Raw genomic sequence first — 14,127 nt, 5'->3', positions numbered from 1 at the left:
TCTTCACAAAACACTAACCCTGTGAGAAGGGTGCTATTATTTACTCTCTTTTACAGCTAAGAAAGTGGAGCCTTACGGAGATTAAGTAACTAGCCCTTGCTAACTAGGGTTAGCAAGTGGTAGAACTTGGATTCAGACCTAGGAAGATAGCATAAAACCAGAGATCATACCCTAAGCAGCATCCCAGTTTTCAAAGAAACCCTGCTTCCTTGGGATCCCCTTACTGCGGCGCTACCAGATACCCAAAATGCGCTGAACAAGACTGGAAAGGAAAGGGGATAAGGAGCTCCCAACTCCTATCTCTGCAAATTTTTGCAAATTTCCCCAAGTAATCAGTCTCATAAAACATAGCCAAATGTACCACACCTTTCCTCTCTCAATTCTGTAACCTTCCTGAAAATATCTAAAATAATTGTCAAGCATTCTTAATAGTAAATTATATTTAGAAAGTTTAACTAACAAAGAAGACAAAAGAATAATAGTGATGTTAATGGTAGACAACTCATACTGATGACTTACGATGCTACCTGCTTTACACGTGTTATCTCATTAAAAAAAATTTTTTTATTGTGGTAAAAGTCACACAATATAAACCATACTATTTTAACCATATTTAACTGTTCAGTTCAGTGGCACTAAGTATATTCACACTGTTGTGCAACTCTCACCATCATCCATCTCCTGAATTTTTCACCTTCCTAAACTGGAACTCTGTCCCCATTGAACACTAACCCCCCATTCCTCCTCCCCACTCTCCCCACCCTCCCGCCCCTGGCATCTACCAAGGTATTTTCTGTCTCTATAACTTTGACTATTCTAGGTACTTCGGTTTTTTTTTTTTTTTTTTTTTTTTTGTAGTACGCGGGCCTCTCACTGATGTGGCCTCTCCCATTGTGGAGCACAGGCTCCGGACGCACAGGCCCAGTGGCCATGGCTCACGGGCCCAGCCGCTCCGCGGCACGTGGGATCCTCCCGGACCGGGGCACGAACCCGCGTCCCCCGCATCGGCAGGCGGACTCTCAACCACTGCGCCACCAGGGAAGCCCTATTCTAGGTACTTCGTATAAGAGGAATCAAACAGTATTTGTCTGCACCTAATGTACGTTGGAATGCATTTTTAAGGTTAACTTAATATATGTCCTGCAAACAGACTGTACCTTCTTTTTTTTTTCCCCTGTGCTATACAGCAGGCCCTCAGCAGCCATCTACTTCATACATAGTAGTGTACATACGTCAATCCCAATCTTCCAGTCCATCCCACCCAATCCATCCCACGTGTTATCTCATTTAAATGTGCACAGCATTTATGAAGTTATCCCCATTTTACAGAGGAGAAAACTGAGGCTAAGTAGGCTGATAGACTAGATCAAGAGCTAAGAAAGTTAGAGCAGAGATTTAACCTCAAGACCTCTGTCTGCAAATCCCCCTGCAGCACATAATAGCACGACAACCACAGCTGATAGGTATGAACTCACTGCTATTGAGTTTACTATGTGTTGGGCTTAACGTGGATTATCCTTGTGACAACTGCAACATTAAAAGGTAGAAAACCATTATTCTCCTGATTTTATAGGTGGGGATTATTATCCCATTTTCAGTGAGTTGAGGCTTGGAGAAACTGAGGAATTACATAGCACCTCTATCAAACATTGAAAGCATAAATTGCCTATAGGTATTATTTCCTGAGTAACCTGTTTTCAAAACCCATCCATCCATGGCACTGAAACGACTAATACTTTGCTCTGCTCTTCCAATGGACTGGTGAGACCTTGGAGGTGGGGAGGGGCATGCCAGCTGCGACGTGCCTGGGTCCCCAGGCAGGCACAGAGCCTCAGAAGAGAGCGGGGACTCTCTCTTGGCTCCCATTCAGCACAGGTCCAGCCTCTTTGGTTGCTGGACTGTGATGTTGTCACTCACTTTGCAGGAAACCACAGATCACAGAGTCACTGTTGCCTGACAAGGCTACTCTCTATTCAGTCATATACATCAACAAAGCCCTATCTAAACTTTCCAGAGAAGGAAACTCAAATCTTTCCTTTGGTGGCCACCATTCTGTTTTCTTTCTCTGCTGTATTGTTTTATCACTTTGGCTAGTTCCTCTCTTCTCTGCTCAGGTGATTGGCAAACAACTTCTCCATTCATTCAATCCTTCACTCTCTCTAGTTAATCTTCATATCCCAGGGTGGTGGTTGCCAGGCAGGGAGAAGGAGGGGAGGATTCCTAAGTGCAGTGTCTCTTTAACATTTGAGACGATGCTCAACCTCCCTCTTACTGAGAAAATAAATACAAATCAAAACTATACTGAGAAATTATTTCTCATCCATCAGGTAGGGAAAATGCAAGAAGCCTGATGACTCGGGAAGCCGAGGGAAAGCAGGAATTCTAGTACTTTCCTGCTGGACATGCAAAAGAGCACAAACCCTGTGCAGGGAAATTTGGTAGCATCCAGCAAAATTCATAGGCATTTATTCTCTCACCCAGCAACTCTACTTCTAGAACTCTATCCCAAAGATACACTGGCAAAAATATGCAAAGACATATATATGTACCAGCCTACATAACGCAGTACTACTATTTATAACAGCCAAAGAATGGAAACAGCCAAAATGCTCAGCAATAGGGAGCTGACTAAATGAATTGGGGTAATCAACAACATGGACTATTTATGCAGCTATAAAACAAGAATAAGGAATATTCTATATAATGTCATGGAGTGGTCCCCAGAATATTTTATTAAGTGAATAAAGGCAAGAAACAGCAGTAAAAGCAAGGGTAATGATTCCATTTATCTAAGAAAAGGGTGGGAGACACACACATATTTTCTCATATTAACAATCAATAAAAGGGCAAACTCAAAATGCAAAAGATTACCTACGGATGGAGGGAGGGGCCAGGGTAGAGAGGATAGAGATAGAAGTTAGACTTTCTCAGAATATACCTTCTTTTAGAGGTTTAGCTTTGGAACTATGTAAATATTTTACATAATGAAAAAAGATTTAAATTTGATAAGCAATTTCTCAAAACTTAAAAGCAGTGTCAAATAAATGAATATAATACTGTATCAGTTGGTAGCATAATCACACATGAAGAAACTAGTTAAAGAGACTTTAAAACACAGCAATTTGATAGTCCATCCCTAGTAGGATGTACAGAGAAGAAGAATTGAAAGGAAAAACACAAAAACGATTTTCAGTAATCGTATTGCTGTTGGTAGTACTGGTATTACAATTTGAGACTCCTGGGTGTATATTAAGGAATGGGAAATTATGTTGGTGTTGAGAATTGGGATTACCAGCAAGAGTGAAAGAAGATATAGATATGACATCAAGGAAGTTCAGTGAAAAAGAAAAAATGTTTTTACATTTGAAATGAAATGAACCCATGATGCATTTTATTTTTCAAAAAATATTTCTTAGCTCCATTCATTGAAAAGGCTTAGAAATATGGACCTACTCAATAGTAATAAGCAGAGCCAGTGCCCAGATTCTGAATATCATTTCTCACTCAAAGGAACCAGGACTCCTTGGAGAAACAGCTGATTTTAGGTCAGGGACAGAAAATGTACAAGATGAGGCTGGGCCCATTTCAAAAGGCTCCCGCCGGCCAATGGGACAATTTGAGCGTTGACTACAGTAATAACTGCAATGGATTTAAATGCATAAAATATGTTTCAATCCTTTGGTTTGTAACGATATTAAAAAAATGTTCAACTTTGGAAGACGTTAGAGTCAACCCATTAATATGAAAACTGGTAAATAAAGGAAAATAATTAAGTATTTCTCCTGTCTTTCCTGTATGAACTATACCACAGGGTAACCAAATAGTTGATCAGGGCAAGTTCTCCGTAAGTATTCCAGCTTATAAAAGAAGAGACAGAATATTACCATTTTGTAATCTGTAAGCTATGATCACTGATGGCTCCTAAACATCACCCAAAGAGAAACAACTAGACATTATATGCATCTGATAGAGGAACAGAGCCCCGCCTATAAAATATCCAGAACCTGAATCTGATTAGGCTTCTAGACCTTACTGCCAATTAAAGGAAATATAAGAGAGAGAGGATCATGTTAAACAACCCGCTAGGGACGTAATTGCCAAAATTCAGACTGCAGGAGACTTCTCAGGATAAACAACCTGGCTTCCTCAACAAAAATATTGCAAGAGGGTGGGAAGACACCTACAGATTAAAAAGGACTTGAGACATATCAGCCTCACTAGGGCTCTGACTTCTTAAAAATTACTATGAAAGAAAGGGTTAGATAGATAAATCATGGAAACTTGATTGTATTAAGTAATTACTTTCATAATTTTAAGATAATAGCATGGTGGTTCTGTTTTAAGGAGTTCTTTTCATCCATTAGAAATATACACTAAAATGTTGTGCATGAAATATTATGCCTGAAATTTGCTTCACAATAATCCCAGAGCAGGGTAATGGTGGGAGATACTGGTAATGCAGAGGGTATGAATGAAATGAAATAGGCCATGAGTTTATAATTGTTGAAGCCAGGTGATGGGTACATGGGGTTTGCTATACTATTCTCTGTTTGAAATTTTCCATTAAAATTGTTAGGGTGAAAAGAAGGATATATACACAGATACACACACACACACACACACACACACACACACACACACACACACACACGGAAAAGACAAAAAAAGAGGAAAGGGTCCTGCCTTGAACAGGGAGAAGAATTCAGCAATAAGACAAAAGAGGTACCCAGTGCCTTATCCCAGTGCCTGGCACAGAGCAGGTGCTCAATAGTTTGTGGAAGGAACGAAATACTGCATTGTGCGCCCCCTCAAATTCATAGGTTGAAACCTTAACTCCCATGTGACTGGCTTTGGAGATGGGCCTTTAAGGACATAACGACGGTGAAATGAGGGCATAAGGGTGGGACCTAATCCAAAAGGACCGGTGTCCTTACAAGAAGAAGAAACATCAGGAGTGCACGTACACAGAGAAAAAGGCCATGTGAGGACACAGCAAGAAGACGGCCATCTGCTAGCTAAGGAGAGAGGTGTCGGGAGAAAGCAACCCTGCTGGCTCCTTGATCTTGGACCTCCAGTATCCAGAACCATGAGAAAACACATTTCTGTTGTTTATGTCACCCAGTTTGTGGTATGTTGCTATGGCAGCACGAGATGGCTAATGCACTGGGCTTCTGATGAGGGGCTGGTGTCCCCTGTGAGGGAGGATCCACCTCTCCTGACCTTGGATGCTATAGCTGTACGAGGCAAAGGGCAGTTGGGGGTGGTGATGGAATCGAGTGATGCCGGGAACTCACGCTCCCTGAGCCCTCACAAGCTGCATGCTAATTGATGTGTGCTTCTGCTTTTCCTGTATGTTCACCCTCACAGCAAACTTTAAGGTGGGTACTGGCGTCAGCCTCATTTCCTAGTTGAGGAAACGGGTACAGAGGGCTTAGGTAACTGGTCCAGAAACACACAGCAGGGAAGCAGCAGGGCCAGGATTTAAACCCAGGCAGTCTGGCTCCAGAGCCTGCATTTCTAACCACTACGGGTGGACGCGGGAATGCCCCCCGCCCCGACTACCGCCCTCAAAGGGGTCTCAGTGTGAATATCTAGAAGCAGTGGAAGCTTTTTCCTTGACTCCCTCCAGCGCTGCTTCCTCACTACCGCCCCCCGGCCCCCATACCCCTCACCACCAATCCTCCACCATTCTGTGGTACAACAAAAGGAGAATGAACTTTGGAGTCAGACTGCATTTGCTGGTTCAAAGTGATCGTTTGGTATCAAGATATCTGGATCTGAATCCTGACTCTCCCGTTCACTTAGCTGTGTGATCCTGGTCAAGTTACTTAACCACTCTGTGCTTCAGTTTCCTTATCTGTGAAGTGAGGATCATAACAGTACCTCCCCTGTAGGGTCGTCATGAAGATGTAATACAACAATATGTGTAAAGCAGTTGGCCTAGTATTTAGCACATAGTAAGTGCTCAATTATTACTAGCTGGGTAATCGCAGGCAAGTCAATTCACCTTGCTGGTTTGCAGATTTCTCATGCATAGAGTATAATAATCTTTCTCACAAGAGTGACAAGAAGATTAAATGAAATAATGTTAGAACCTCAGTAACTACCTTCTTCCTCAGAGGCCTAAATGAACTACCACCATCACTTAGACTCCTCCTGTGTGAGTGGGGAGAACTGACCTTTCTTTTTTGAAGACTTTTAAAAAAATTATAAAAATAACACATTTATTTTACATACAGAGAGAAAAGAATGTGGACGTGTCTACACCAAAGTGTTACGCCATTTTTCTCTGGGGAGTGGGATTAGGAAATGAATATTTCCACTTTAACTTTATTGCACTTGTGTATTGTTTACATTTTTTACAACTACCAAGTATTACTTTAAAAATGAAAATGCATACTCACTGGGATAATTTATCTCCTTTTTTCCCATGTATTTCTTTCAAACAGCATGTTTTTTAAACCCAGTTTGAGAGTCTTTGTCTTCTAATAGGGAATTTAATTACCTTTATTATCATAACTGATATGTTTGTCTTACTGCTGTCTTTTTTTGTTTGTTTGTTTGTTTTTTGCGGTACGCGGGCCTCTCACTGCCGCAGCCTCTTCCACCGCGGAGCACAGGCTCTGGACGCGCAGGCCCAGCGGCCATGGCTCACGGGCCCAGCCGCTCCGCGGCATGCGGGATCCTCCCGGACCGGGGCACGAACCCGCGTCCCCTGCATCGGCAGGCGGACTCCCAACCACTGCGCCACCAGGGAAGCCCTGTCATTTTGTTTTATGCTGTCAATTTCTGATGCTTCCACGTGGTGTCCTATTTCCTTTGTCTTTTGTGATAGGCAATATGTTTCCTTTTGTTTTAATTTTCTACTGGGATATGGAAAGTAGAAAACCTGCTTTTCATCTTATTTGTGGATGCTTTTAAGTCTTTTACAAATATGTTTGAAATTATATTCTCTCTAGTGATATAATTCAAGAAAAATACAGTAACGGGGTAGCCAAGAGCCTGGGTTTGGATTCTGGTTCTGTCACTTACAAGCTGGGAGGACCCAGGCAAGTGACTTAGCTTCTCTGTGCTTTAATGGGACAATAACAACACCTGCTACCTAGACTGGTACCTGGCTGAAATGAGGTGACACCTGTAAACCACCTACCATAGCGATGTATAATTAGTTCGTTCTTCCTTAAAAGAGACAAGGAAGAGATGAATGCGGGGTTGAGAACCATGTGTTCCTGTGTAGCTGTTTCACTACTTGGAAGTCTTTCTTAGGAAATTTCTGACTTTAAACATATGGATCCCTTATGTCCTCTGTTCTGTAGATCAGGGGTCAGCAAACTACAGCCCAGGGGCCAAATCCGACCCATTCATTTCTGTTTTGTCAAAGCTGTTTTTCCGTAACGATGGCAGAGTTGAGGGGAGACCTTAGGGCCCTCAAAGCTGAAAACACTTCCTAGCTAGCCCTTTAAGAAAAAGTTTGCCGACTCCTGCTTTAGATCAGCCAGATGATCATCCTTCTTTCTAAATTTAGGAGAAGAAGCCATTTTCTCCCTTGTCCTTTTATAGCCTCTCAAAAGCTAAGAGGCTCTTAGCATATATTAAAAGATTTTTTAAAAGACCATTCGCTTCCACATTTAATTGTCCACAAGGTGGGGATACTTAATCAAAAACAAAACTAGAAAGAATGCAAAGACAAAGATGCTGATTACAAAGCAGTGTTCTTCCAAGGCTCAACACGGGGGGGAAAGGGGCCAAGGATGGGACAGATTCCAGGAGCTTCTTACCCTGTCTGCTCTACGGTTTCAAGTCCAGAATTGGCCACCCTAGGTGGTGTCCGGCTCTCACTCTGGCCCTCTGATCCGCTGCTCCCCAGGTCTCCGGAAACCAGGTTGCTATCAAATGCCCATCATTCTAGGAAGGCTGAGCAGACTCCCCTTGGGCCAAGTCAGCATCTCTCCAACAGGCTGCCCCCTTATTTCTGGTTGTCCACTGTCCCCCAACCTAAGCATTTTCCCTTCCGGGGACAGAATGAATAAGACAGCTCTAATTTCAAAATTAAGACTCAGCCTATGAAACAGTGAACCGCTTTAAGGTCCTTTAATGAAGGTCGAGCTCTCTTGCACATTCACTCATGGTCTGGAGTGGTTCACTGCATGGGCAGAACTGTGGTCTAGGAGCACGTGATTCAGGAAAGTGGATGGTGGGGAGGAGGATTCTGTAGTCACCAAGTCCTGATCCCTCTCAGGGGGGTCAACTCCACTGGGACTGAGCCCCCGCAGGCTCAGGGGCACTGTGGCCTGGGCTTCTGCCCGGAAGTCCTATAGTCTTGGTTGGGAGATAGGGCCAAGACTCGTGGAACTGGTAAAGAAAAATGTAGTCGTGGTGAGACCAAACATCTGATAGAGTGGTCCGGCGGTGGCCCATAGAGCAAGGGAGCCAGGAGGAAGGAGAGATCAGGTGAGTGGGAGACAGCAGGGAAGATGTCCTGGATGAGATGGACCACAGGGAAAACCAAAGAAGTCAGAGGAGGTTGACAAGCATGAGGGAGAATGGGGGGCCCAGCTTGAAGGCAAGGTGAGACCACTGACCGACAAGCCCCCAGACCCTGAGCTCTGCCTCACCCCCAAACAACCCCATCAGACACGAGTGGTTACGCCCCTGCTGCCGACGAGGGAGCTACCCAACCCATCGGGTCCACACCTGGGAGGGGGCAAAGATAGGAGTTTCACGGTTCCCTGACACCGAAGCTTATGCTTCGGTGTTTCCAAAAGTGCTCGCTCTGCTGGGTAAAAACAGCAGAGGAGGTTGTGTGGACGTGGTTGTGTGACCGTGGAGGGCAGGAAGACGCCTGTTTGTGTCACGATTGCAGCAGGCACCTGGAAGGATGAACCCACCACATGATCCCCCGAAGTGGACCAATATGCATCTGATGGTGTCAGGAATGGTTAAAATCAGGTGAATATCATGCTCACAGCCAACACTGACTGAGCGCTGCCTCTCTGCCAGGAACTGCTCACGACCACCCTGTGAGGGGGCTCCCATTATGAACTGCACTTTACAGATGGGGCAGCTGAGGCACAGAGAAGTCAAGTCACTTGGCCCCGGCGACTCAGCGGGTAAGTTTCAGGGAGGAGACAAAAGGCAGTCTGGTGAGAGTCAGGGCTCTGGAGGCCATGAGGGAGGCTCTAACCTAGTTAAAAAGTCTTCATTCATTCATTCATTCATTCAGTGATTGATCAACCAGTATTGACTGAGCATCCAGCAGGCATCAAACAATACGCCAGCTGTGGGGATACGAGCTCAAGGAAGATTCCCTAACCTCACGGAGCTTACACACCAGCAAGAGCATGGCTAACACTTATGCTAGGAACTCACTCTCTGCCAGGAAGTGCCCTTTACATGTGCATCTTATTATCATCTCCCCACTTGTTAGTTAGCTGAAGAAAAACAAACAAACCAGAGGCTCAGAGGGAAAAAGGCGACTCGCCAGGATTCCAGTCCAGGTCCCTCTGACTCGACGGCCCACCTTGACGCCACCCTCTCTGCCTCGGGCCCTGTGCCCTTGGGGGTCTCTCCTCCCCGCTCCCCCACCTGTCAGCTCTGGGGCAGCGGTCGCCCTGAGGCACGCCCCCTCGTTGCTCTGCTCTCCTGTCCTTCCCCCTTGCTGGCCGGGGTGCTTGGATTTGGGTCTGGGGACTGCGTATGGAGAGGTCCCTTAGGTCGCTACCCTCTGTCCATCACGCGAGGTAAGAGGAAGGCGCTTTCGGGGTCCCAGAAGCAGGGAACCGCAGCCCTTGTCTCCACTGTCAATGCCTTCAAGGGGTCTGTGGGAGACTCACTTTCCACCCATTATTCACAAGTATTTATCGAGGGCCTATTCTGTGCCGGGCATTGTGCTTGGTGCACAAGTTTTACATAATTCCTGCCCTTAAGAAGCTTAATTTGTGTTTTCCATGCCTGCAGTTGGGGGGACCAGATGGCCAGTCTCTGAAACTGAGTCAAATCCTGTCTGCGTGGCAAGGCAGGACCGAGGAGACACCATAACAACCCCTGTGCTTGCTTCAAGCTGTGTCTTTTTTCTGGCTGGTCTGCCCCTAGTCTCCTGGAGATTCACTGCAAGGATATCAAGGCAGCATTTAGCAGGGACACCAAGGCCAAGCCTGGGAGATGTCCCAGGGAATTGGGGGAAATTAGCATGTGGAGAAGGAAAGAGTGGCAGGCAGCTTGAAAGACGCGCAAACTCACAGCTCTGCCAACTCTGCTTCAGGCCGATGGAGCTCCCCTGTGCAGGAGCTGGGAGCAGGGCTCCTAATGGCTGTGATATTGAGAGCATTCCCAGTTGAAAGAAGAGGTGTTTTTGATGCCTGACAGTCTAGAACCAGCGTTTCTCCTGTTTAATCTCTGGTTATAATTCAAATTTCTGTGCACTGGGGTTCTATAAAGCCCTGGCCGTTCTGGCGTGAGGGTGAGAGGGTGGTCCCATGTCCTGGGAGAAGAGGACGACTGGGGTTTGGGCCACTCGGTCCCCCTCCTCAGCCTCTCTGGCTGACAGCCCCGGCCCCCGGCCCGGCAGGCACGCACCTTCGCACCGCAGCACGGCACTGTTCCAGACCACGCTGCCCTCCTTCAGGATGCAGGTGATGGTCTCTGAACCCTGAGTCCCGAGGAAGCCTTCATCGCAGAGGAAGGAGATGGAGCTTCCCAGCTGGAGGCTGTCACCAAACCGTTTGCCATTTACTGGAACGCCCGGATCTGGACACTCATTGTGTCGAAAAGCTGTGTGGATAAGGGTCAAGGATGGGATTAGACAGAGCTGGCGTGCAGATGGACCCCCAAAGAAAATAAGCTTCATTATCATGGTCAATCCTAGACCCCCCCCACTTCCCCAAGAGCCTGGCATGCTGGGGGGAGAGCGACATACCCTAGAACCACACCGGGCACAAAGCAGGTACTCGTTAAACTCGATCTCCTGCCTTCCTGAGCACCTAATCCAACTTCATTCTAAAGCACATTTATAGATCAGGCAGGGGGCTGTTTCTCCTGTTGGCTCATTTACACCAAATAATGATTCCGTGACATAGGTATTATTAACCCAGTTTACAAATGAGGAAACTGACGCTCAACATGGTGAAGGAGCAGATCTGTGTCCTCAACGTCAAATCCATTCCATGCGTCCCTACCTTCAGCCAGCTATGGGATCATTTATGTTGCAGGTGAACCGGGCTCTAAATCCTGTGACACTAATAGATACCAAGCACCATAAAGTAGGTGCCCTGCAATGAACCCTGTCTGAAGCCATTCCCTTCATTTCCTCGCCCCTTGTCAGGCTGCCTCTCAGTCTGCCCAGGCAATTGATAATACCATGGTGGGGTGGTGGGGGGAGCGGGGCGGGGGGGGGGCGGGAGGAAAGAGTCAGAACACTTGCGGGTTTAATCAAGCTCTGCCTCTTACTAGCTACATGGTTCTGGGCAACTTATGTAATCTTGCTGAGCCTCTGTTCCCTAACCTATAAAATGGGCCATTCTGAGATAGGAATAACATGAAAGTTGATTTGAATTTGCAAGTGGCGAACGCTTGGTAAGCACCTGACAGGTGGTCAGTACCCCTTAAGTCTGTGTTCCCTTCCTTCTTCCCGTTCCCAACCTTCCTTCAACAGGGGTGCCCAGTTCTCACACTCGAGTCTGAGGCCACGCCCTATTTGCATCCCTGCTGTTTCAAGGACGGTGGCTTCCCCGTGGAGACCAGGCTCCACGGCTGCAAGGGCACGGGCCACTTTAGAGGCCTCTGAGATTGCCTAGCGATTGAAACACTTGCACAGTCAGAAACAGAAGCAGCCCTGGAGGCTGTCAGATCACCTTGCTGGAAGCAAACCTGGCAATCCTTCCTACTGAAGCTGGGCTGAGGAAGCATCTGACACAGAGATGATCTGGATGATCCCAGCTGAGCCCCGACCCCCCTCCCTCTGAAATGCAATCTTAAGTCAGCCCAGACATCAGTCTCCCGACCTCTCCTCATTAGGAACTTATGATCATGAGCTTGCCCTCAAATTTAGAAACATGGGGTGAGAAGAAAAGTGGTACTTGGGGCCCAGAAGTCCAGGCGTTTGTCTATTCAAAACCCTATCAGTCACACAGACACACAGATACACAGACACAGACACAGACACACACACGTGTACACACTAAGCAGGGACATGGAGCTATTTCTAATACCTTGAAGCAAATGCTCTAAGTCAAGGATTTAAATACTGCCCAGTTCTACCCATGTACCTTTTCAATCTGTTTCCTGGCAGGTGAAAGGGGACAGATCTTAGCTTAGGAAGTTTCTGTTGTGGTCTTGGAGGTGATGCCCGCAGGATTCTCCCACAGTAGGTGCTCAGTAAACAGCAGCTACTCTCATCTTTGTCCAAAATACTCACATGGAAGAAGGATTAGGTTTCCTCTAAGGAGCTCTGGAGGTGGAAACGGGATCCCTGAGCCTTGTTACAGGGACACAGATTTCAGGTCATCACGAGGGGAAGCCCCGAGCGCTCTCTAACTGTGGAGAGAGCTGTCTTGAGGGGGGATGCGAGCTCCCTGACATTGGGCAAATTCCAGCTCTTCCCAGACAATCGTCAGCTGGGACGTGACTGAGGAGATGCACGTCCTGCAGGGGAGACTACACTAGTTCCCAAACACTTGCCCATGGACTGTGGTTTCACTAGCTACATCAGAATCACCCCAGAAGCCTGTAAAAAATGTAGATTCTAGGGCCTCACTCCTTAGAGATTTTGATTCATCGGGTCTAGGATGGGGCTCAGATTTTTAAAAGTTATTGCTACCTATCCATCCCACTCTATCTGTATAAATGCACAGAAAATGATCTGTAATAGTGTTCACCAAATATTGGCAAGAATCATCTCCGGGTGGGGGGAATCTAGGGTGGGAGTCAGCATTTCTTCCTTGACCTGCCCCTGTTTTTTGATTACTGACGTATTGGATGTGTTATCATTTTTACAACGGTGGAGGAACCTTCGAGAGGAATGCTGGGTAAGAGTTTGATCATCAGGTCGTGTTTGCTGCTTTCTGCCTCTTCCTCCTGAGGATTTGGCATTTGCTCCTCTCCTGGAAAGTGGGGACCTACTAGGATATGGTTTTCCTCGGAGACTATGAGTATTTGTTTTAGACCCAGGTCCTCCACCGGTGTATCCACACCTGCTTTGAACCTGTAGAGTCCTCGGCCCTCCCCATCCTGGATAAGTGGGCTTCCCTGGGACAGCTCTCACCCTTCTTTTTCCCACTCCCACCAGAAGGAAGAAAGAGCATTTAGCCATTCATGGATCTTTCCATTCAATAAATATTTACTGATCCTCACCATGTACCAGACCCTGAACTGGGCAGAGGGCATAGAAAGATAAGTAATACATACCCCCATCTTTCCAGAGCTCATGGGAAAGACCTCATGGGAAAGTAGGGATGAGGACAGATAAACTAAAAGCCAGTGCTGCAGTGCTAGACTGGGAAGATCAGGGAAGACAGAACTGGGCTCTGCTTCCTCATATGCCCACAGATGAAGCGAAGAGGAGTGCCCTGGAGGAGGCTGCCCTGGAGGAGGCATCCCTGGGAAGATGCATTGTTTCTCTCAAGTCCGGCATCCTGAAGAAGGTGTTGAGGGAAATATCAGGGAAGGGCTTTAGCTTGGCATCTGGGGTCCCCAATGACCCCTGTTTGGCACCTTATTGTCTTCAGCTCAACTAGACCCTGGGGACAGATGGGACAAGGAAGCAAGACCTCTCTGAGTTATTTGTAATGAGGTGGATAGACCTGGAGTCTGTCATACAGAGTGAAGTAAGTCAGAAGGAGAAAAACAAATACCGTATGCTAACACATATATATGGAATCTAAGAAAAAAAAATGTCATGAAGAGATTAATGGTAGGACAGGAATAAAACACAGACCTACTAGAGCATGGACTTGAGGACATGGGGAGGGGGAAGGGTAAGCTGTGACGAAGTGAGAGAGTGGCAGGGACATATATGCACTACCAAATGTAAATTAGATAGCTAGTGGGAAGCTGCCGCATAGCACAGGGAGATCACCTCTGTGCTTTGTGACCACGAGAGGGGTGGGATAGGGACGGTGGGAGGGAGGGAGA

General features: G+C 46.5%; 1 protein-coding gene across 1 annotated transcript in view; it reads right to left on the bottom strand.

Annotated features, from left to right (window-relative positions):
- Positions 1-14,127, bottom strand: part of CSMD2 (CUB and Sushi multiple domains 2) — a 653,863-nt gene that overhangs the window by 249,907 nt on the left and 389,829 nt on the right. The window contains 1 exon segment of the mRNA XM_055082266.1: positions 10,576-10,770. Coding sequence (XP_054938241.1) covers positions 10,576-10,770 — 195 coding nt within the window.

The sequence above is a fragment of the Physeter macrocephalus genome, chromosome 3 (assembly GCF_002837175.3).
Source record: "Physeter macrocephalus isolate SW-GA chromosome 3, ASM283717v5, whole genome shotgun sequence".
NCBI classification, from domain to species: Eukaryota; Metazoa; Chordata; class Mammalia; order Artiodactyla; family Physeteridae; genus Physeter; species Physeter macrocephalus.
Note: the sequence above shows the minus strand (reverse complement) of the source record. Positions and strands in the feature narration are given on the sequence as shown.